The sequence below is a fragment of the Rhinoderma darwinii genome, chromosome 13, assembly GCF_050947455.1.
Source record: "Rhinoderma darwinii isolate aRhiDar2 chromosome 13, aRhiDar2.hap1, whole genome shotgun sequence".
Classification (NCBI taxonomy): Eukaryota; Metazoa; Chordata; class Amphibia; order Anura; family Rhinodermatidae; genus Rhinoderma; species Rhinoderma darwinii.
The window spans coordinates 1526461-1551212 of NC_134699.1; the positions used below are offsets into that span (position 1 = coordinate 1526461).

At 47.3% G+C, this 24752-nt stretch overlaps 1 protein-coding gene and 2 long non-coding RNA genes across 3 annotated transcripts; 1 reads left to right on the top strand and 2 right to left on the bottom strand.

The window, feature by feature from the left end:
* Window positions 1–1356: 1356 nt before the first annotated feature.
* LOC142666692 (uncharacterized) lies at window positions 1357–12016 on the bottom strand. The gene is made up of 4 exons (XR_012851718.1): window positions 11887–12016; window positions 4872–4949; window positions 1743–1942; window positions 1357–1645 (listed from the first exon to the last, which is right to left on the bottom strand). It is a non-coding gene; the product is annotated as an uncharacterized LOC142666692 (long non-coding RNA).
* LOC142666693 (uncharacterized) lies at window positions 11550–18929 on the top strand. Its single transcript, XR_012851719.1, has 3 exons — window positions 11550–12126; window positions 15996–16160; window positions 16991–18929. It is a non-coding gene; the product is annotated as an uncharacterized LOC142666693 (long non-coding RNA).
* SNAI1 (snail family transcriptional repressor 1) lies at window positions 18615–21223 on the bottom strand. Its single transcript, XM_075846845.1, has 3 exons — window positions 21105–21223; window positions 20395–20913; window positions 18615–19719 (listed from the first exon to the last, which is right to left on the bottom strand). Exons 1-3 carry the CDS (start codon window positions 21181–21183, stop codon window positions 19538–19540), a joined length of 780 nt encoding a protein of 259 aa, XP_075702960.1. The 5' UTR covers window positions 21184–21223; the 3' UTR covers window positions 18615–19537.
* Window positions 21224–24752: the final 3529 nt, after the last annotated feature.

Genomic DNA, 24752 nt, shown 5'->3' on the forward strand with positions numbered 1-24752 from the left:
TGGCGCCATGTGATACTACATTTCTCCAGCAGAAGCTTCTTGAAGCCTCCCCTGGCGACAGACCGTATAATTGAATGATCAGGTTAACGAACACTGGTACGGATGGCGGGTTAACAGCCGCACGGTGTTGTGAGTAAGAGCGCTGGTGACCTGCAAAGTCGTGAACCGTAAAGGTCTATTCACTGACAGCCTCACGATTTTCCAGGTAAAGAGAAGATTTATACGAGACACCCCGCGGCCATAAACAAGCAATTTGACGATCGCGCTCCACAGCATGCCACGTGGGTTATGGCCACATGGTATTATGGGCAATGTCGCTCTTTCCCTCCCCTTAGAGACCAGGCTTTCCAGGAAGTGCCGGCTGCCTGAAGGACAAAATGGCCGACCGATAAATTCCGTGATCCATTACCTTCGTCATCAAGGCCATTTACACAATCCGCTCACCAAATCATGAAATCCTTCTCACCAAAGATTGATGTTTCCCAGAGTCTCTCCTAATAGATTTAAACGCGAGTCCTTTTGTACTTGGAACAATCTCCTAGACAGACACGCTGAACTAATAAAAGTCCCATCTTAGATGTGGTCTGGATGTTATATGACCTCATCTTGTTCTCGGCCTTACATGTGGTAATAACGCTGTCATTTTCGTGCTGTCGTCAGAAGCTTATCTGTGGAAGTGGGACAAGAGGGGCTATTATTTTGTGATTAGTACTTGTTTGCCAACTCTCACATTTCCTTGCAAATATATCTGGTTTTCATTTTCTTCTGCGTTTTACAGGATCAAGTAAGGTGAAAAAAAAAATTATAAAAAGAACAAGAACTTGCCAGAATAATACAGCCTCGGTTTTTTTTTCTATTTAAAGAGTATCGGCACTTTCAAAAAACGTCTGATCTGTTTTGATCGGTGGGTGTCCTGGTGCTCTGGTGTCCTGGTGCTCTGGTGCTCTGGTGTCCTGGTGCTCTGGTGTCCTGGTGCTCTGGTGTCCTGGTGCTCTGGTGTCCTGGTGCTCTGGTGCTAAGAGCCTCACAGTCGCTGAAACAAAGGTACAGAATTGCTCATGCGAGCTCCCCACCACTCCAGCTGTGATCGGCGCTCCTTGTTAGGCAGAAGAGCGTTCACATGAACCGTCTATGAGTCCGTCTTCAGCCTAGCGAGGAGCGCCGATCACAGCCGCAGGTGCACGGCTCGCCGTTTTTTTGCACCCGTGGTTTAAGCCGTTACGATCAATGGAACATATTTCCATAGGACAGAAGACATTTTGGTCCCATAAAGGATCATCTTTTATGGTGGGATTATTAACGTTGACCAGTTTTATAAACCAGATCAAATCAGAAGACAATAATCACCTAACTTCATTATTTTTATTCTATTGATGCAGGATTAGCGGAATTTTACTTTAACATATAATAATTGTAGACGAGACATAAAAATGGAGGTCGAAACATAAAATGCATTGCAGTGCTAAGTCAAGACGAGGGTTAAGTCACACAACCGTATATCCAATCATGTTGTATTCACAGATTTCTCATCAAAAACAAGAGCTGATCCAACCAGAAAAGAGTGAGAAAACCAGGGACCAGATGATCGAATCCACGTGTATTTGATATTTCGCCATTGTTTTTTCGTTTTTGTTACGGTGTTCACCTAGCGGTTTAAATTACATATTAACTTTATTAATTGCGTCCTTACGGTCGCGGCGATACCATATATGTGTACTTTTATTTTTTACACTTTTACTTACTAAAAACACTTTTTATGAAAAAAAATGGTTATTTTTTTTTTTACTGTCACTTTTCCCTCCGCAGCCATTTTTCGGATTTCCACTTTTGTTTTTTCCTCCTCACCTTCCAAAAGCCAGAACTCTTATTTTTCCATCAATATTGCCGTATGAGGGCTTGTTTTTTGCGGGACGAGTTGTAGATTTTCACAGCACCATTTTATCTACCATATAATATAAACAGAAAAAATGGGACATAAATATCAAAACCACAAAAAAGGCCATACTCACTAGGTAGGTGGGTGGGTGAAAACCCGTTCCCATCAGGACGCAGACGGGTCAAAGAATGCTGCAGAAGGAGTGTGCATTAAGTAGTGATAGCCCCTTCCACTAGTCTTGAGGGGAGTGGCGGACTAAGTGCTCAAAGGTGTGTGATAAATGAGTGTCAGTGTAGTGCTAGGGTGTGAATGGATGGTAAAAAATAAATATGTATGTATGAAAGTGTCAGAACTGTGTAATAATGTAATAAAAATAAATGAATAAATAAATGTGATGAATAGGGGTCAGTGCTGTGAATAGTACATGGGGTGTCAGTACTATGTGTAATACGTGGAGGGATAATGTGCTGGTCGTCAGGCATGGCGTATCTTGCCGAATAACAGCCTATTTGTAACGCCGCTAGTGTTAGCTAAAGCGGGCTGCTCTGCATTCCAAACCAAACGCCAGCACATCATGCCCTCCCAGCATATAAGACCCGGCTGCGTCCTGAAAAAAAGTGTAGTATACGTAGTAAGAAATATCCATGAAACATGGGGTATTAGTTGTTATTTTGGCCAAAATACGCAAAGCTCGCAACCCAACGTCAAGGGTCCCCAGTGCCTTGCGAGTCCCTAACCAGAACTTTAATATAATATAGTGGGAAACTAAAAAAAATATATATATGTGGTGTGGAATTGAAAAAAAACAGCGATTCCTCAACCTTTTGGGCTGTTTTGTTTTTACAGCGTTCACCATACGGTAAAAACGGCATGTTAACTTTATTCTGCGGTTCAATACGATTACAGCGATACCAAATTTATATCGTTTTCTTTATGTTTTACTACTTTTACAAGGAAAAAACTGAATCTGAGTTGTCGCCACATTCTGAGAGCCTTAACGTTTTTATTTTTCTGTCGATTTAGCGGTATGAGGGCTTATTTTTTGCGGGGCGAGCTGCAGTTTATATTGGTACCATTTTGGGGTACATGAGACTTTTTATTTCATTTTTTGTGGGAGAAGGAGGGACTAAAAAACAGCAATTCTGAGGCTTTTAATTTTTTACGGCGTTCACCGTGCGGACTAAATGATATATTGTAATAGTTCAGACTTTTACAGACGCGGCGATACCAGTTATGTTATGTTTTTACATTGGGCTTGAGGGAAAATGGGAAAAGGTTTTTTTTTATTTAGCTTTTAATTGAAAATTTTTTTTATTTGATAAAAAATTTTTTTTTTTACTGTTTTTTACTTTTTTTACTTGTCCCCCTAAGGGACTCTAACCAGTGATCGTTCGATTGCTTGCACGATATACTGCAATACTAATGTATTGCAGTATATCGCGATTCTGACAGTCTCCTATGAAGCCCTGAGGCAGGGCTTCATAGGAGTACAAAGATGGCGGACCTGGGGGACTTCGTCAGGCCCCCAGGCAGCCGTTACAACCAACGGCTCCCCCCGATCTCTCAGCGCGGGGGGGCGTTGGGACGTTACAGGGGGTCACCCCCGTTTTTAGTCATTTAAATGCCGCGATCGCTGTTGAATGCGGCATTTAACGGGTTAAACAAGCGGGATCGCTCTCGAACGGGAGCGCGCTCGTTACCCGGAAGAGTCGGCTGTAACACACAGCCCACACACTGGCTCTATGGAGCGGTCTCAGCCCGTGAGCCGCTCCATATTCCATATATACGGCGGGTGTCGGGAAGGGGTTAATAATCTTTATTTCACATTACTTCTTTTTTTTAGTCCCACTAGGGGACTTTACTGTGCGATCTTCAGATCGCTGCTATAATGCTTTGGTATACTTCGTATACCAGAGCATTATTGTCTGTCAGTGTAAATCTGACAGCCAATCTACTAGGATGTGCCTCCGGCGCGTCCAAACAGGCATATGCCCAGCGCAGACCTGGGGGCTTTTATCAGGCCCCCCGGCTGCCATGACACCCCATCGGAGACCCGTGATTGCATTTGCGGGCCGCCGATGGGTGACAGAGGGAGCTCACTCCCTCTGTAAACAAGTTAAATGCCGCGGTCGCTATTGACTGCGGCATTTTCGCGGGCGATGGAGCAGGAGTCCGGCTGTCATGAGACAGCAGAGCCCCGGCTCCAGCCTGCACAGGACACCTTGCAGGACTTAAGACTGGGCCGCCATGAAAAGGCGTATTGGTGGTCACTAAGGGGTTAAGAGCCAATAAGTAATCCAGCAAATTAGTTTGACAGCTCAGGGCATTACTGGTAATGGGCTATAAATATCTCGGCAGAGACACAGAACATCATTACGTGGTGCCAGGAATTCACTGCTGGGTTAGGAATGTGCCTGTTTATTTGTTTTTTAAATAACCCCCCCCCCCCCTAGTTACAATCAGCCACAGATGAGGTGACATTACAGTTCACAACGTGTTCCTTTAACAGCCGGAGACTCAACTGTCCCCCCCTAACGCTGGGTCACTGATTGCCGTTACGATCCAGACCAGAATGATTGATCTAAAAAATAATCACCAAGCGCCGATGTCCCATCCATCAGATCAAAACATCAGTTTATCTCATTTTTAAATCTACTGCATGCAAAAAACATCTTTATAAACGCAGCCGTGTGTAAATGGTGATCAGAAAAACAGAGATTTAAAAATTGGTGCAAAAGAAAAATGGTGCCGTAGGGAAGCAACCGGGTGTAATTATTATTTCCCAAAGGAACTCAAGAGATTGAATCGGATTGGTTGCCACCATTACCCACTTTTCCTTTGCACCAGTTTTGAGACATCTCTCCCATTGTTGGCGGACAGGATACAAGAACTCTTTCCTACTCCCATCCTAGAAAAATATCTCAAGACAAAGCACAAATATTCTTCACTTAATTTGGAAGCGGATAATCCAGAAACCCAGTGGTCAGGCACTTACTTTTTGCTGCCCTGCACACGGACGGAAGCGCTGTGGAAGGTCAGTGTGTGGGACCATCAATCAGGACTTGGCTTTGGTCTAAAATTAAAAAGTGTAAAGACGTTTTTATTTATTATTTTTAAGGAAAAAAGCCGACCACGTTATTCAGACTATTAGTTGTCAAAAATGATCGGATATCTGCTCAATTGTAGACTAAAGACGATCTTCACACGTCACCTAATGCACTGAAGAACCAGACTAGAAATCTGTACTTAAATCCATGCATTGTGATCAGAACCGCGGTGATCGGCAGCATTTCTGAAACAGTTAGGGCTTTTTAATATCCGCAGCACGTCTACAGTCCACTGTGGATTTATTATGCTGCAAGCGACTAAAGGTTTAAACTTCTGACCGGTCATAGTGAGATATAATAGTGACCTGTCAGAAGTTTTGATTGGTGGGGGGTCCGAGCACTTAGACCCCTGCCAATCGCTAAAACCAAACGGTAGAAGTTCTCGTGTGATCGCTCGGCCGCTTCGTATCGGTTTGGCTTTTTCAGGAAAGCCGATGCATCGGAGTGCGGGGTCCTAGACTTTATATGGACTCCGTGCTCCGATAAATTGATTTCCGGAAAAAGCCGAACAGGTATGAAGCAGCCGAGCGCTCACATGAGCGCTTCTGCCGCTTTGCTTCAGCGATTGGTGGGGGTCTCAGTGCTCGGACCCCCACCAATCAAAACTTCTGACACATCACTATGACATGTCAGACACTTAGCTACCCTATAAAACTTTATTTACTTACATTGTACTAGGAAATTCCGGTGCAGATTCCGCGACTGATACACGAGGTGTGAACCGAGCCTTAAAGTGTCCCTTCAGTTATACCCTCCCGTTCGTACTAACTTCGGGTTTGAAGAGACGCTCCTGCACGCTGAGCAGTAATGTTGCCGTGGCAGCCAGACAGCGCCTGGAGAGCATCGTGCATGGGTAAAACAAATTCTATTGCCCAGCGTACAGGAACATCTCTCCACATCAATACTTCAGACGGGACAGTATAAATGGAGGGACACTTTTAAAGTCCCATATAAATACAGCCTATAACCACACACACATTATATATTTCTAAAACATCTGATCAATCAAGATCCATCAACATTTTTGAGGGACGTTTTAATATTTTGACTGATCGCTGGTGACCACCACTTATCTACAGAAATTTTGTATTAACGATATTACATTGCGTGGAACAATTCTGGTCCGTATCTTAAAGGGGTTGTCCAACTTCTGACTTATCCACCAGATAGGTCATCACTAGGTCATCGGTGCGGATCCGACGACAGAACTTCGCACCGATAAGCCGCTCGGGTGGCCTGCAGGCACCGGATGTTGTGGCAGTCGGCTCCATACATTGCGTAGCGGCCGTGCTGCAGAACTGCACCTATTCACTTGAATACTGCCGCTCCGCCGCTATTCCGTGGCCAGCGCTAACTACTTCCGGCTTGTACGTCCGGTGCACGAAAGTACCGGACCAGCTGATCTTTGCGGGGCCCCAAGTGTCAGACCCCCGCAGATCATGTACTGATGACCTATCCGGTGGATAGGTCATCACTTGTCAGAAGCTGGAAAACCCCTTTAAATGTTGAAGATGTTCAAATACATTACAAATAACCGATTACCCTTTATTTAACCTATATAAGCCGAGGCTAAACAAATGTCAACGCATATAAACATTTGTTACTGGACCAGGGATTTTTGCAGAGATCTATAAAAGTTATAATTATGAGCCACGAAAAAAAGTCATAAGTAAACCTCTATAGTAAGGGTATGTGCGCACACACTAATTACGTCCGTAATTGACGGACGTATTTCGGCCGGAAGTCCCGGACCGAACTCAGTGCAGGGAGCCGGGCTCCTAGCATCATACTTATGTACGACGCTAGGAGTCCCTGCCTCGCTGCAGGACAACTGTCCCGTACTGAAAACATGATTACACTACGGGACAGTTGTCCCGCAGCGAGGCAGGGACTCCTAGCATCGTACATAACTATGATGCTAGGAGCCCGGCTCCCTGCACTGTGTTCGGTCCGGGACTTCCGGCCGAAATACGTCCGTCAATTACGGACGTAATTAGTGTGTGTGCACATACCCTTACTGGTCTCCCGAGATACGAGGTAGGATTCATGCTTCAAACTTGTTATAAAGGAAATATATTAAAACTTTCCCAGACAAATCGCTGAAGTTTTTATGCAAAATGTTCGTACACAATGAACAGGATGAATAATAAAATCAGATTAGTGAACTCCGTCCTCCAGGATCAGGAGGCGAAAAACTGTACAAGTAGAAAGGGTCAGAATAACGAACACACACAAGATCACTGCTCACAATGGCGGCAGGTCCACAATCACCCCGAGTGCAGGAAACTAGGCCGCAAGCAGGTGCCCACTGAATGCCACAGGTAGGAAGAGAGAATAGGGGACAAAAGAGAAGAAAGTGACAATGGGAGAATCAAGTGCAGATGAAAGTAGAAGAGATTACAGAACAATGGGGGAAACCAAGACAGTCTTATGTGGTAGGAATCAGCAGGGCTCAATAGTCTCCTGAGTAACACCTGAGCTGCACCATGTGATTAGACATTGCAGCGCCCATTCTATTTCACAATGAAACCTGACAAGAACCAGAGAACGGCCAAGACACTTTAAGGCCTCATTCACACGAGCGTATCAGATACACGCGTGTGACTCTGGTCCGTGTGTGTTGCGTTATGCGTGTGCTTTGTGAGGGCCATGTGTTATTCACGCACTCACAAAGCACATTTTTATATATATATATATATATATATATATATATATATATATATTCAATTGAATTGATGCGCAAATCACGCACCGCACACGCATGTTTATCCGTGTGCGGTGCGTGGTTTTCACGCACCCGTTGACTTGAAACGGGCACGTAGGTGCGTGATAACGCACCAATATGGGACATGCAGTGAGTTTCACGCAACGGACTCTCGCGTGTGTTAATGGCCCCATTGAAATCAATGGGTCCGTGTGCTGTGTGCTGTGTGATGTTTCAACGCACTGCACACGAACGAGATTCACGCTCATGTGAATGGACCCTAAAGAGGCTCTGTCACCAGTTTAGAAATTCCCCATCTCCTACCGAATCTAAAATGCGCTTTAATGTAGATAAGTTGTTGTTTTTGTTTGTTAGTTAAAAAAATTGTTATTTTTGACCAAGTTATAATCATTTTTCATTTTATGCCAATTTATTCTTAATGCCCAACTGGGCGTTTTTTTCACATTTCACCAAGTGTGCGTTGTAAAGAAAAGTGTGACCAATCAGCGTCATTCACTTCTCTTCATTCATGCCCAGCTTGTTTAACAGCACGTGATCTCGCGAGATCACATTGTGACTGGACGTCCTCCTGGGCGTTTAGAACAAATTAGCATAAAACTAAAAATGATCATAACTTTGTCATAAATAACCGTTCTAATTATAGGTTAACTTTCCTCGATTGTGTATGGCAAACCTTTAAATGTCCAAGCTATATGATGACAGCGGAGCCTTGAACGTTCAAAAGAAAATCAAAAGTTAAAATTGTGAGGAAACGACGCACAGCACACGGACCCATTGATTTCAATGGGGCTATTCACATATGCGTAACTTTGAGTTTGCACGCAGCTAGCCACCCATTGAAGTCAATGGGTGCGTGAAAACCCCGGACAGAACATCGGTGCGATGTCCGACACATCAATTACATTGAAAAAAAAAAAGAAATTTATTTTTAAGTGCGTGAAACACACATGCCGCGCACGCAAAGCACACGGGTGCAAAATGCAACGCACACGGACAGATTTTATGCGCGTTTATTTGTCACGTTCCCATGTGAGCGCAGCCTCAGAAACCGAAAAAAGTGCTGTTATAATGCAGAGTACCTGCGGTGAGATCTGCACGCCTTCGTTTGCGGCTTTCTTGGTTTGGATTCCTTTTTGATTAGTCGGCTAATCACTACATCTCCTTATTAAAGGAATAAATTAAAATACTGCCCTGTTGAAAGTTTTGGGCAGATCTGTCCAAAGATCCTCATGTTTTATGCAGGGAATGCAGGGAAGTAAAATTCTAAATAAATCAACATGTGAATGAGAGCGTGCCAAATAATAACGACTCGCCAATTATAAAAACAAGGAAACATCAGTTCACTTGAATTTACTTCTGAGCGCGGAAACCCGGAAAATATATTTTTCTTGTTTTCTTAGAAATAGATCCAAAACATTCAAGATAGAAATCGGTGATTATTCATGTTCAGGACTCTGTACATACGTGAGACGTGCTCGTGGTCTGCACAAATGTACCGCGATTAAGAGAGAACTAATTGTACATTTTTAGGGTATGTTCACACTGGGCGGATTCTCTGCAACGGAATTCATTGAAGAAAATCTGCAGCGTATTCCGTTAGCAGCAAAGTGGATCAGATCTGAACAAATCTCATGCACACTGCGGGAAAAATCAGCTGAGAAACGTTCAGAAAGTTCATAAAATGACCTGCGGTGCGATTTTTTTAACCCGTAGTATGTCAATTTATACAGCGCAATCAGTTGGCTACGCTATTGCTTCACACAAAACGACGGGTCCGGTGCACAACAGACACAAAATGAAACCACGAGCACCGGATCCATCACCATTGAAATCAATGGTGATGGAAACGGAAACATCTGGTTTCCGTTCGTGTCAGTTTGTGTCCGTTCAGGGTCCCGTTCTGACGGAAAGCTCCGATGGAACGTCAGAACGGGACCCCAGCGCAGATGTGAGCGAAGCCTGAATTTAATTATTTTTTTTTTTATCTGAGTTCCGTTTTTTGCAGCGGGATCGCCTCAAATCCGCCGAAAAAAAACAGAACTGCTATTTGATGCAGGATTTACATTCCCATTGAATTCAATGGGGAAATCCCGCAACAAATAAGCAGCGTTTAGTAAAGACAATTGACGTGCTGCGGAATGAAGTTCCCCCTGCAGGTCAATTTGAGATGTATTTCCGCTCACTATTTACGCAGCGTTTAGATGAGATTTGTTTTACCTCATCCACTTTGCTGCTATTGTATATGCTGTGGATTTTCCGCAACGAATTCCGTTGCAGAAAATTTGCAGTATTTACGAAATGTGTGAACTGGCCGGAAATGGTGCGTTTTTTCCGCAGCTGAATTTTTGCTAGTTTCTGTGGAAATGCTGCAGAAATCTTCTGCAGCAATTCCATTACGTGTGGACAAGCCCTTCAACAGACGCAAATCTGTGGCAAAATCTGTGTGTTACATGCAGATTTTTATTCAGATTTTGCTGCAGGTTTCACCTACTGCAAATCTTCAGTAAAAATCAGAAACCATTCCACAACGTGTGGATTTAGTGGATTTACTTTAAGCATCTATTTGCAGGAGGGTTTTTTAACGAATTTAGCCAAATACCAAAAAAAAATAGCAAAAAAAGAACTTGGAAAATAAACGACTCATGTAAATACATCCTAAGGCCCCACATGCGCATGTCCGTGAGTATTTATGGTCAGTAACTACTGCACGGACGGGCCGCGTCACACATTTACGGACCCTGCTTAAGTATAGGAACACGGTCCGTAAATGCGAAAAATAGGAAAGGGCCTATTTTTTGAGGTTCATTTCTATGGCCCGGCCACACTCGTAAATATACAGGAAGGTGTCCGTGGCGCATAGAAATGAACGGTCAGTATTTTATCAGTTATTACAAATCCATAATTGTGGATAAAAACTACGGACGCGTGCATGGGGCCAAAGGGTTAGAAATACATTGTAAAATCACATCTGAAAACCACATCCGTTTTTACCGCAATTTTGGGCTTTTTTCAATTTAGTTGCAGTTTTTACTACATTGAAAAATTAACCAAATTGCCGTAGAACCGGATGCGTCTTTTGGATGCTGTTCTGACCACATTGTGCACATAAGAACCTCCAGACACCTCCGCTACACCTCCAGACACCTCCGCTACACCTCCAGACACCTCCGCTACACCTCCGGACACCTCCGCCACACCTCCTCTACACCTCCGGACACCTCCTCTACACCTCCTCTACACCTCCGGACACCTCCGCTACACCTCCAGACACCTCCGCCACACCTCCGGACACCTCCGCCACACCTCCGGACACCTCCGCTACACCTCCGGACACCTCCGCTTCTCCATACGACTTGAAGCTGGGAGAATATCTGCGTACATCCCACACCTGACGCAGCCCGTACTAGTGCGAGTGATGGCGGCCTAAGAAATAAAAGCTGCACCGGGATTGGCTGCGATGGAGGACGGGTTTTACGGTTAGTTTTAACAAAGGTCATCGGGGCGTCTCATACGTCAGTCTTCGCTCCGCTGACAGATCTACGAGCAGGCGCAGGTCTCTTAGTCGTAACTTCCCACCAGCCGTGCGCCATTCTTTTCTCCCACCCATACAATAATACGATATTGACCTCACCGTCTCCTCAGCGCGCCGCGGCTCATACGAGGTCCGGACACCGCGTTGTATCAGTCGCGGGCGGTAGTGAGAGCCGAGGGGAGATGAGCAGGGGTATGAATATTTATTATGTCTGATGGGGGGAGTAGTCCGATCCGGGAGGGCAATGTACGAGCCTCGACCTCGCTACGGCCCAGAGTGAGGCCCACAGGTGCTGGCGCACGTCTCTGTGTATAATTCTATCATTGATAAACACATCGGTGGCCCCCGCGGTCCCGCTCCTTTTGTCAGCCAGGCTTAGTGACAAGGGGGACACGTAAGAGACACAATAGTCGCAATTTCATACACAAATTGTGGCTTCTGGCGCCTTTTATACATAGAAAAGTGTAATTTGTGGTAATCTGACAGCACAGAAAACCAGAGTACGGACCCGGTCATTATAGTCAGAGTATGAGACGTGCAGGGGACCCATTATAGAGACCGACCCCCGCAGATATACACGGACATAGAGCAGAGAAAGGTCAGGACAATCCTCAGCAGACACCACGGAGCAGCGCCCCTCACACACCTGCCCGCCGCCGCCATCTTGCTTCTCCTCAGACCGAGCCGCCGCTGACCGTCCAAGCCTTGAGAAAAGCGGCCGTCAAGACGCAATGACGTCACTGACGCCTTCCACCAATAGGAACGCGGAGAAGTGGCGGGCTGCGGAGCTCTGGTCACATCGGCCGTTTCTGGCGGCGCGCGCTCTGCCGGTCACCTCAGATGTCGGAGAATGGCGGAACGTAGAGCGGATCTCTTGTATTATACTGTAGGCCTTATGTCTCTGCTATATTTCCGCCCTCGTAGTCATGTCAAGATAACGTCCCTGTTACAACCATGTTTAGAATAAATAAATGAAGCAACAGCAATAAGTCTTAATTTAAAAAATCTCCCGTTTTGTGTCTACAGCTCCTATGCAGATCGATGTGTCTGAGCCTTCAGTATGTTACTCTTCCATCTGTCCCCTGCTTCGTGGTTATATACGTTCTGTATGTTAGAAGTAGGGGGGAGTATGGCTGGAGGATCAGGTTACATAGGGAGTCTGTTACCATGGAGACACATTGGCCGGCCCAGGAGCTGTTCACACAAAATGAAAGGGTTGAATGTCAGTGTGATGTTTATACCGCTGAAATACAGTGAAAACACAACTGGTGCAAAGCGCATTACAGTATTTAAAAAAAAAATATTACGCAAAACACACAATCCTCATAGTGTAATGCTCCCATAGTGCCCCCTCATAGTGTAATGCTCCCATAGTGCCCCCTCATAGTATAATGCTCCCATAGTGCCCCCTCATAGTATAATGCTCCTGAAGTGCCCCCTCATAGTATAATGCTCCCATAGTGCCCCCTCATAGTATAATGCTCCTGAAGTGCCCCCTCATAGTATAATGCTCCCATAGTGCCCCCTCATAGTATAATGCTCCCATAGTGCCCCCTCATAGTATAATGCTCCCATAGTGCCCCCTCATAGTATAATGCTCCCATAGTGCCCCCTCATAGTATAATGCTCCCATTGTGCCCCCATAGTATAATGCTCCCATAGTGCCCCCTCAGTATAATGCTCCCATAGTGCCCCCTCATAGTATAATGCTCCCATAGTGCCCCCTCAGTATAATGCTCCCATAGTGCCCCCTCATAGTGTAATGCTCCCATAGTGCCCCCTCATAGTATAATGCTCCCATAGTGCCCCCTCATAGTATAATGCTCCTGAAGTGCCCCCTCATAGTATAATGCTCCCATAGTGCCCCCTCAGTATAATGCTCCCATAGTGCCCCCTCATAGTATAATGCTCCCATAGTGCCCCCTCATAGTATAATGCTCCCATAGTGCCCCCTCATAGTATAATGCTCCCATAGTGCCCCCTCAGTATAATGCTCCCATAGTGCCCCCTCAGTATAATGCTCCCATAGTGCCCCCTCATAGTATAATGCTCCCATAGTGCCCCCTCATAGTATAATGCTCCCATAGTGCCCCCTCATAGTATAATGCTCCCATAGTGCCCCCTCATAGTATAATGCTCCCATTGTGCCCCCATAGTATAATGCTCCCATAGTGCCCCCTCAGTATAATGCTCCCATAGTGCCCCCTCATAGTATAATGCTCCCATAGTGCCCCCTCAGTATAATGCTCCCATAATGCCCCCTCATAGTGTAATGCTCCCATAGTGCCCCCTCATAGTGTAATGCTCCCATAATGCCCCCTCATAGTATAATGCTCCCATAGTGCCCCCTCATAGTGTAATGCTCCCATAGTGCCCCCTCATAGTATAATGCTCCCATAGTGCCCCCTCATAGTGTAATGCTCCCATAATGCCCCCTAATAGTATAATGCTCCCAAAGTGCCCCCTCATAGTATAATGCTCCCATAGTGCCCCCTCAGTATAATGCTCCCATAGTGCCCCCTCATAGTATAATGCTCCCATAGTGCCCCCTCAGTATAATGCTCCCATAGTGCCCCCTCATAGTATAATGCTCCCATAGTGCCCCCTCATAGTATAATGCTCCCATAATGCCCCCTCATAGTATAATGCTCCCATAGTGCCCCCTCATAGTGTAATGCTCCCATAATGCCCCCTCATAGTATAATGCTCCCATAGTGCCCCCTCATAGTGTAATGCTCCCATAATGCCCCCTCATAGTATAATGATCCCATAGTGCCCCCTCATAGTGTAATGCTCCCATAATGCCCCCTCATAGTATAATGCTCCCATAGTGCCCCCTCATAGTATAATGCTCCCATAGTGCCCCCTCAGTATAATGCTCCCATAGTGCCCCCTCATAGTATAATGCTCCCATAGTGCCCCCTCATAGTATAATTCTCCCATAGTGCCCCCTCATAGTATAATGCTCCCATAGTGCCCCCTCAGTATAATGCTCCCATAGTACCCCCTCATAGTATAATGCTCCCATAGTGCCCCCTCATAGTATAATGCTCCCATAGTGCCCCCTCATAGTATAATGCTCCCATATTGCCCCCTCAGTATAATGCTCCTGCAGTGCCCCTCATAATATAATGCTCCCGCAGTGCCCCCTCATAGTATAATGCTCCCATAGTACCCCCTCATAGTATAATGCTCCCATAGTGCCCCCTCAGTATAATGCTCCCGCAGTGCCCCCTCATAGTATAATGCTCCCGCAGTGCCCCCTCATAGTATAATGCTCCCATAGTGCCCCATCATAGTATAATGCTCCCATAGTGCCCCCTCAGTATAATGCTCCCATAGTGCCCCCTCATAGTATAATGCTCCCATTGTGCCCCCTCATAGTATAATGCTCCCATAGTGCCCCCTCAGTATAATGCTCCCGCAGTGCCCCCTCATAGTATAATGCTCCCGCAGTGCCCCCTCATAGTATAATGCTCCCATAGTGCCCCATCATAGTATAATGCTCCCATAGTGCCCCCTCAGTATAATGCTCCCATAGTGCCCCCTCATAGTATAATTCTCCCATTGTGCCCCCTCATAGTATAATGCTCCCATAGTGCCCCCTCATAGTATAATGCTCCCTAAGTGCCCCCTCATAGTATAATGCTCCAATAGTGCCCCCTCATAGTATAATGCTCCCATAGTGCCCCCTCATAGTATAATGCTCCCATATTGCCCCCTCAGTAAAATGCTCCCGCAGTGCCCCCTCATAGTATAATGCTCCCATAGTGCCCCCTCATAGTATAATGCTCCCATTGTGCCCCCTCATAGTATAATGCTCCCATAGTGCCCCCTCAGTATAATGCTCCCGCAGTGCCCCCTCATAGTATAATGCTCCTATAGTGCCCCCTCAGAGTATAATGCTCCCATAGTGCCCCCTCATAGTATAATGCTCCCATAGTGCCCCCTCAGTATAATGCTCCCATAGTGCCCCCTCATAGTATAATGCTCCCATATTGCCCCCTCAGTAAAATGCTCCCGCAGTGCCCCCTCATAGTATAATGCTCCCATAGTGCCCCCTCATAGTATAATGCTCCCATTGTGCCCCCTCATAGTATAATGCTCCCATAGTGCCCCCTCAGTATAATGCTCCCGCAGTGCCCCCTCATAGTATAATGCTTCTATAGTGCCCCCTCAGAGTATAATGCTCCCATAGTGCCCCCTCATAGTATAATGCTCCCATAGTGCCCCCTCAGTATAATGCTCCCATAGTGCCCCCTCATAGTATAATGCTCCCATAGTGCCCCCTCAATGCTCCCGCAGTGTCCCCTCATAGTATAATGCTCCCATAGTGCCCCCTCAGAGTATAATGCTCCCATAGTGCCCCCTCAGTATAATGCTCCTGCAGTGCCCCCTCATAGTATAATGCTCCCGCAGTGCCCCCTCATAGTATAATGCTCCGGCAGTGCCCTTTCATAGTATAGTGCTCCCCATAGCTGCCCCCACACCCAGTTTAATACCCCAATAGCTGCACACACAGTATAATGCCCCCATAACTGCCCCCACACAGCGTAATGCTCGCATAGCTGCCCCTACACATTATATTGCTCCTATAGTGCCCCCACACAGTATAATACCCCCATAGCTGTCCCCAAACAGTAAATGCCCCTGTAGCTCCCCCCACCCACCCAGTATAATGCCCCTATAGTTTTCCCTTACCCAGTATAATGCCCCATAGTACCTAATAAAATTTATTCCCATTCCCACAACTAGGTCTCCTCCGGAAACAGGCTCAGCGGAAACAGGTGCGATGACGTCACTACATTGGTTTGAACTGTATCTGCGTCTTAAGGACTGGGACATATCACCGGCCATCTAGGACAGCAGGACACCACCCAGTGTCCGGGACTGTCCCGCTGGATCCGGGATGGTTGAGAGGTATTCGTCATCATCCTGTACCCCAAGTGTCAGTGTATCATCCTGTACCCCCAAGTGTCAGCGTGTCATTATCCTGTACCCCCAAGTGTCAATGTATTATTATCCTGTACCCCAAGTGTCAGTTTGTCATTATCCTGTACCCCCAAGTGTCAGCGTGTCATTATCCTGTACCCCCAAGTGTCAGCGTGTCATTATCCTGTACCCCCAAGTGTCAGCGTGTCATTATCCTGTACCCCCAAGTGTCAGCGTATCATTATCCTGTACCCCCAAGTGTCAGCGTATCATTATCCTGTCCCCCAAGTGTCAGCGTATCATTATCCTGTCCCCCAAGTGTCAGCGTGTCATTATCCTGTACCCCAAGTGTCGATGACATTATCCTGTACCCCTAAGTGTCGATGACATTATCCTGTACCCCAAGTGTCGGTGTCATTATCCCATACCCCAAGTGTCGGTGTATCATTATCCTGTACCCCAAGTGTCGGTGTATCATTATCCTGTACCCCAAGTGTCAGTGTATCATTATCCTGTACCCCAAGTGTCAGTGTATCATTATCCCATACCCCAAGTGTCGGTGTATCATTATCCTGTACCCCAAGTGTCGGTGTATCATTATCCTGTACCCCAAGTGTCGATGACATTATCCTGTACCCCAAGTGTCGGTGTCATTATCCTGTACCCCAAGTGTCGGTGTCATTATCCTGAACCCCAAGTATTTAATAAAATAATGCGTTGTATAACCTACGTTGCGTTCTATAATTGATACTTTGCTGCTCCCGGTGCTGGTTTGGAATATTACATATTTGCTGCAATTTCATCCTTTTACTTTTCAGATTGTGGATGTTTATGGTTTGATTTTTTGAAGTAGTAAATACCTTCTAGAACCATCTCCAATAAAACTTGTACACATCTTAAGAATTCCTTGAGCTCCGGCTGGAGGCGATGAACAAGTAGTCAGCGACCAATTACCTTTTCTACACTCTGCTGTTAACCTGCGAGGAGAATACAAGACACCGCGACGCCTTAGGCCGTGTCCAGCGAGTGACGTGCCCCCAACACGATCATCTCAAGGCCAGCAGGATGCCCGGGGCCAGAGGTCTCATCTTATAAAGCCCCCTGTCCGCATGATCCAAGGATAAAATTGCTGCATTCCTTCCATTGAAAGGTTCTAAGCTGCTGCAGAACATCTTGTTCTAATCATCACTTTCTTGGGAGGCTGGATTACAGGTCTGGCCATATAATAGCTGCCAGCTACATCTATTCTCTGTAAGAGACCGACCATTTACCGAAACCTGCCCAGCAGCAAGTGACCCCCCCCCCCCCCCCCCAGGTCAACACCTCCCTGAGTTGTTAACGTATCAGCCAAATAAAGAATACACAAACAGACACAGACAATTGTCCCGGGTTTTACCACCTCTGGGGTCACGGATCAATGGAGTCTCGTTTGGACACATTCATATAAGACACTGAAGATGCAGCATGAGACATAGGGGCAGATTTATTAATACGACAGCTAAGAATTAGACGAGATGCGCCAAATTCATCACAGGGAGGATATATTTTGCGCCCCTACAGACACTTCTAACTTTGTGACACTTCTTGGGCTTACTGTAGACCAAAATGATCGTGCATCTGAAGCCACGCCCTTTTTCCTAAGCCACACCCACTCACTGAACAAGTCAAACATCTGTTTTTTTTTTTGGCGCATTTCATTCACAAAAAAAAGGTGCAACTCAGGCCAGAATTCTGGAAAACCCCAATAGTAAATCTGGCCCATTGTTTGAAAATATATTGCAGCTTGGACCGGAAGAAAGTCTGCGCAGACATCACACGGTCACCAAGGAGGCATCGTACATAAATCACTGTAAGCCGCGCCACCTGTTCTGGTAGAGACAGATACGCCCGCGTGTCCCTATAAACTTTATGGAAAAGAACGTGAAGAAGGAACTTAGAACTATAGGGAATCTCCGTCTTTATTGTCTCGCGTCACTTTTCCCGCTGATCACAGGCTGGGACGCTGCTCGGCCGCTCCACCTGCCCATGAAGTGAACATTGGCTACAAGACACTAAGAAGAGCAGGTGTTTCCTACTGTGACCAGGTGTACACAATGTATTGTTCTGCGGGACTTCCCAATATAACGGCTCAATTGGTTCAGGCTAAAATTTTGGCAATGTAGGGGCGACCTGTGTCCCTCCTGCTGCTGCGGGACTACAAATCACAGCATGCCCCTAAAATTTCTATCACGAGCAAGAAGTCACCGTTTCGGTATAGATATTGGGTCAGTAGCTGCAATGGGCTACACGTACCAATCACTTTGTGGTAAGGAAATATAGAAATTATACATCATATTACACTAAAAAATAACATGTTCTAGAAATGACAAAAAAGGGGCGAGACATGAACCCAACCCGCCCGGGTCTTTACACCGCGAACACCAAGAAAAGAGCGAAACAACGTTTTATAAATTAAATTTTTGTTTTTATTTAATATCAAATAAATTGTGTTTAACTATAAAAGTTTCATCAGTACAAAATGTGGAAGATAAAAAAAATATAAATACCAGTGTACCATCGAAATGTAAACATTCATCTGTACGGGTTATATGGGGAGAGAGAACATGAACCGACACCTTTTTCCTGTAGATAAATAGGATTTTTTTTTGGCGTCCACCTGTCCGTGGGCCGGCGCTCACAAGCAGCCATTGTATCGGCTGACAACTGCTCGCTATTAATGCGAGAGCTCATGAAAGGCGGTGGTTTAAGAGTCGCATTAACAGGTGCTGGAGAGCTCAGTAAACACAATTGTTGTTTGGTAACCGCAAGCGGCTCGCTCTTCCCGGATCATTGTTACTGCTGCGCTCATTGTGCTGCGGCCCAACAGCTGCCCTGTAAGTGGGATATCATCATCATCATCATCATCATCATCATTGCATAGTAACACCTTCTTGGCATATATTTATCTATATACAATCACAAAAACATGAATGCATTTGAACACTTTGTCTCAGTCCTTCATAAAAAAAAAAAAATAGGAGGAAATAGCCCTTTTCTGCTTCCATAAAAAAAAGGAATTTTTTTTCAACCTGCTGGGTTAATTTTTGTGAATCACAGGTTTCCAGCAATTGTACAATATTATAAGTCACAGTGGAATATTGCCGGTTTTCGTGGTGTACAGGCATGGAGCAGGTGTCCCGGGATATCGGAATAAGGCTCTGGAACACCGGGAGCTCGTTTCAGCACCTAAGAGCATTATATAAGTGTCATAGATACCCCAAAACCACGCGAGCATGCCCGCTACACTCAGCCAAGGCACTTGATTTGGGGAGACCCCTGATAACCCTTTGTAGCATCTTTAACAGTCACTTGTGCAGAAGAAACAATCAATGGTTCCCGGAGCAGCCCGACTCCTCGTGCTTATGAAGGAGGGACATGCGTGAGAAAGTCCTGGAGCAGGTTCTGCATTGATATTTCTTGACGTCTGAATGGGTCTGCAGGTGAGCGCGGAGATTAGAGCGGTCAGCGAAGGCCCGATTACAATGTGTGCAGGAAAACGGCTTCTCACCTGTTCACAAAAGGAGAAGAAAATCTAATTAATGACCAAGAAAATGAGAAAAATTCAGTTGTCATATGAACAGAAAGAACTTGCACCCATCCGTGGCCACCGCCACATGTGCAGGGGTGTGTGTGTGTGTGTGTGTGTGTGTGTGTGTGTGTGTGTGTGTGTGTGTGTGTGTGTGTGTGTGTGTGTGTATGCGCTTTAAAATGGGAAGATAATTGCTTAATTAAATTGTCGTTTACACTTTGTATAAAATGCTAACGTGCAGACGCAGGGAACTGTCTACGAGTCACCCAACTTACACAATGAACGCCTTGCAAAAGTCTTTAACACTTGAAGAGGGTGCGAAATCCAACCCATCCAAGACAACAATCAGAGCCGCCTGTGCTGGGGATGAAGGTGTATTGTGATTTGGGGGACGGACGGACACATGGCCTCACTGCAACTGTACAACAGGTGCAGCAGAACACCCTGCCCAAATAGCAGTCAGCGACCAGCATGTACAGTGGCCTTGGTCATTGATAGTGATCGTGGAGGGGTTTAGGAGACTAATGCAATAACGCACCACAAGACTAAGATCACAGGGCTGCGGGATCGATCAGACAGACCGTCAGACTTGCTGCACCGCCACAAACCACATAGAAAGCCATTTACATCCAGAAGGTGGGAGCAGGTCCTTACCTGTGTGTGTTCGGATGTGTCCCTGGAGGAGCCAGGGTCTGGAGAACGCCTTGCCGCAGATCTTGCAGACGCAGGGCAGCGTGTGGCTCCTGATGTGCATCTTTAGGGCTCCTAAACTGACGTATTCCTTCTCACAGTATTTGCAGCTGAAAGACTTTCTGGTCGGAGAGTCGCAGTGCAGCTGCTTGTGCTTAGAGAGTCCAGCAAACGTAGAGTAAGACTTGCTGCATTGGTTACAGTGGAACTTCTCAGCTTCTGTGGCGGACGAGGCAGGACTAGGGGGGTCCGAGGTCTTCCCTTCATCGTCCTCGCTGGAGAAGGAGGTGAGGTCCAGAGGTTTGGAGTCATCGCTGGATGTGGAGATGGGAGATTTGCTGTAGTCAGGCTCAGTGGTGAAGAATGTTGTAAGTAACCCAGTATCCCAGACCAGAGGGGGGAAGTAAGCTCCTGTGCTCAGGATCTCCGGCTGGGGGATCACAGGGATGGAGAACTTGTCATACAGGAAAGGAGATATATAAACTGCAGGAGAGAAGAACATACAGCAGGTCACATGACTGTTCCAGGAGACGGCAGCTCCCTCTATAACCTCATCAGATAAACTATATAAAGTTACATTTACTGCTTCATTACTGTAACGAGCTATTAATCTGCAGGATACATTTCTGTATGACTCTCACTGGCCGTGCAGGCTGGGAGTTGTAGTTCCTTACCTGTCTGGCTCTCCAGCTCACTGTAGTTGGGCTTCTTGGTGGCTGAGAAGTGTTTCTTGACCAGGAATGATCGGGGCATGGTGCCGGGAAGAGGCTGCAGGCGGAGCGGGGTCTCGGCACTGTCCTGATCCGCGCTGCGCTCCCTAATATGCAGCCTCCGGCCCGGGGACCTCCCATGTAAATAAACATTGTCAGCTCATAGCCAATCAGCGAGAAGGAGGCGTGTCCACCCGCCCCTCCTTTCAGCAGGTGCCGGGAGCTGTGGATTTTGGTGAAACTTCTCCCTGTAATAATGAAGGGAAACCAAAGAACGAAAGAACGTGGCTGGAGGCGGCACAACAGCGATACCACCCGAGCCGGGGCCCTGACAGAGCACCCACCACACCGGAGCACCCAGCACCCATCATACCTGAGCACCCAGCATACCTGAGCACCCAGCACCCACCAAACCGGAGCACCCATCATACCTGAGCACCCAGCATACCTGAGCACCCAGCACACCTGAGCACCCAGCATACCTGAGCACCCAGCACACCTGAGCACCCACCATACCTGAGCACACAGCATACCTGAGCACCCAGCACCCACCACACCGGAGCACCCAGCACACCTGAGCACCCACCATACAGGAGCACCCAGCATACCTGAGCACCCAGCACACCTGAGCACCCAGCACCCACCATACCTGAGCACCCAGCACCCACCATACCTGAGCACCCAGCACCCATCATACCTGAGCACCCACATACCTGAGAACCCAGCACCCACCATACCTGAGCACCCAGCACCCACCACGCCGAAGCACCCATCATACCTGAGCACCCAGCACCCACCACGCCGAAGCACCCATCATACCTGAGCACCCAGCACCCACCACGCCGAAGCACCCATCATACCTGAGCACCCGGCACCCACCATACCTGAGAACCCAGCACCCACTATACCTGAGAACCCAGCACCCATCATACCTGAGCACCCAGCACCCATCATACCTGAGCACCCAGCACCCATCATACCTGAGAACCCAGCACCCATCATACCTGAGCACCCATCATACGTGAGCACCCAGCACCCATCATACGTGAGCACCCAGCACCCATCATACCTGAGCACCCAGCACCCATCATACCTGAGCACCCAGCACCCATCATACCTGAGAACCCAGCACCCATCATACCTGAGCACCCAGCACCCACCACACCGAAGCACCCAGCACCCACCATACCTGAGCACCCATCATACCTGAGCACCCATCATACCTGAGAACCCAGCACCCATCATACCTGAGAACCCAGCACCCATCATACCTGAACACCCATCATACCTGAGAACCCAGCACCCATCATACCGGAGCACTGAGAACCCAGCACCCACCATACCTGAGCACCCATCATACCTGAGCACCAAGCACCCATCATACCTGAGAACCCAGCACCCATCATACCTGAGCACCCAGCACCCATCATACCTGAGCACCCAGCATACCTGAGAACCCAGCACCCATCATACCTGAGAACCCAGCACCCATCATACCTGAGAACCCAGCACCCACCATAACTGAGCACCCAGCACCCATCATACCTGAGAACCCAGCACCCATCATACCGGAGCACCCACACACCTGAGCACCCAGCACCCATCATACCAGAGAACCCACTATAGCTGAGCACCCAGCACCCACCATACCTGAGCACCCACAATACCAGAGCACCCACCATACCGGAGCATCCAGCACCCACCATATCTGAGCACCCACCATATCTGAGCACCCACCATACCAGAGCACTCATCATACCTCAGCACCCATCATACCTGAGCACCCATCATACCTGAGCACCCATCATACCTGAGCACCCACCATACCTGAGCACCCACCATACCTGAAAAACCGATCATACCTGAGAAACCATCAGACCCCAGCACCCATCATACCTGAGCACTCATCATACCCGTCACCCAACACTAGTGACATAAAACCTGTCCATCCAGAAGTAAAACACATCACTAATAAGTTCACCACCACTGATCGCTGCGCAGGGACGGGGGAGGTGACGAGGGGTCTCAGGGAATTATCCCACATTGTCACCAACACAAAACTCCATTGTGGCGGCTCCTCCAGGAGACAATGCAGGAACCGGCCCTCTCCAAATAGTTTTCTTTCCCCCAGTCCCCTCTTTGCCCCTGTGTTGTTTTGTCTTGTGTTCTGCCCCTTATTTACTCTGGGGACAATGATTTGCACTTGGTTATTGGGTAAATGAAGCAGAGCCTGCTGTGCGGCACAATGACGAGAACACACAACAACACCCCGGAGTTTGTCATGTGCCAGAATAAAAGATCTGAAGCTCAAGAGAGTGACCAAAGAGGCGACTTTATACACTGACACGGGGGACGGAGAAGACCAATGCCTGTTACCTGCACTACACCGACTTGTCCACTACACCGACTTATCCACTACACCGTACTGTATTACCTCCACTACACCGACTTCTCCGCTACATCACACTGAATTACCGCCTCTACACCGACTTCTCCGCTACATCGTACTGTATTACCTCCATTACATTGTCTTCTCCACTGCACCGACTTCTCGCTACACCATACTGTATTACCTCCACTACACCGACTGCTCGCTACACCGTACTGTATTACCTCCACCACACCAACTTGTACACTACACCGACTTTTCACTACACCGACTTCTCCGCTACACCGTACTGTATTACCTCCACTACACTGACTTCTCCGCTCAAATCCCATTCCAGAAGTATGGATAACGATGCATTCAACAGATTTCTCTAGAGGGTTCAGTCTCGGTTTGTGCGTTAGACTCGCCCTAAAGTTGCCCCATTTATGTTTTAATGTACAGAAGACTCAACCAATCAAATTCTCCATATCTAAACAAACGAGCGCCGTTCCCCCACCTGATCTCTCCGATCGTTGAATGACAATCGGCTGGTTTGGTCTGATACAGTAACAGTCCGACCCGATAGTTGCCAGATATTTTATATTATTGGACAGTCACGGAGAAGTCTAGAAAACACCCCGATGAGGGCGAGAACTTCTAGAAAAGAACTCTGAAGCCCCTCAAGTCCCTCCCGGGTCTCTGCTCAGTCTTCTCGGTTCTGTCGTGAAATGTAAAACTCGCCTACAGCTCTGCGCTCGCCGGATTATCACAATGTCTGGATTATAGGATGCCAGATTAAAGGAATCCCACAGGAACAATAACAATATCAGAGTGAAAATAATAATGATATTGTGGAATATCTGCACAGATCTGGACCTGCTGATGTAGTTGTGGTCAGTTGAGGGTGGGGTTTCTCTTTAATCTCGCCCCCCCCCCCCCAGCTCTCCTGCCCTTTTTGAACGGTGCCCCAGACGGGCTCCCACGTGTCGCCAGATGCCACCTGCCTCTCCGCATTCCTGTGACCCCGCAGTATGGACAGGTGACCCCGCAGTATGGACAGGTGATCCCGCAGTATGGACAGGTGAACCCGCAGTATGGACAGGTGACCCCGCAGTATGGACAGGTGATCCCGCAGTATGGACAGGTGAACCCGCAGTATGGACAGGTGACCCCGCAGTATGGACAGGTGACCCCTCAGTATGGACAGGTGACCCCTCAGTATGGACAGGTGATCCCGCAGTATG

Bases quoted from the DNA above. Each gene is read 5' to 3' on its own strand.
- SNAI1 (XM_075846845.1), bottom strand. From the start codon at position 21,183: ATGCCCCGATCATTCCTGGTCAAGAAACACTTCTCAGCCACCAAGAAG. The intron at 20,914-21,104 runs GTAAGGAACTAC...TCTCTCCTGCAG, and splicing joins TGAGCTGGAGAGCCAGACAG to TTTATATATCTCCTTTCCTG. The intron at 19,720-20,394 runs GTAAGGACCTGC...TTTTGTGAACAG, and splicing joins ACACATCCGAACACACACAG to GTGAGAAGCCGTTTTCCTGC.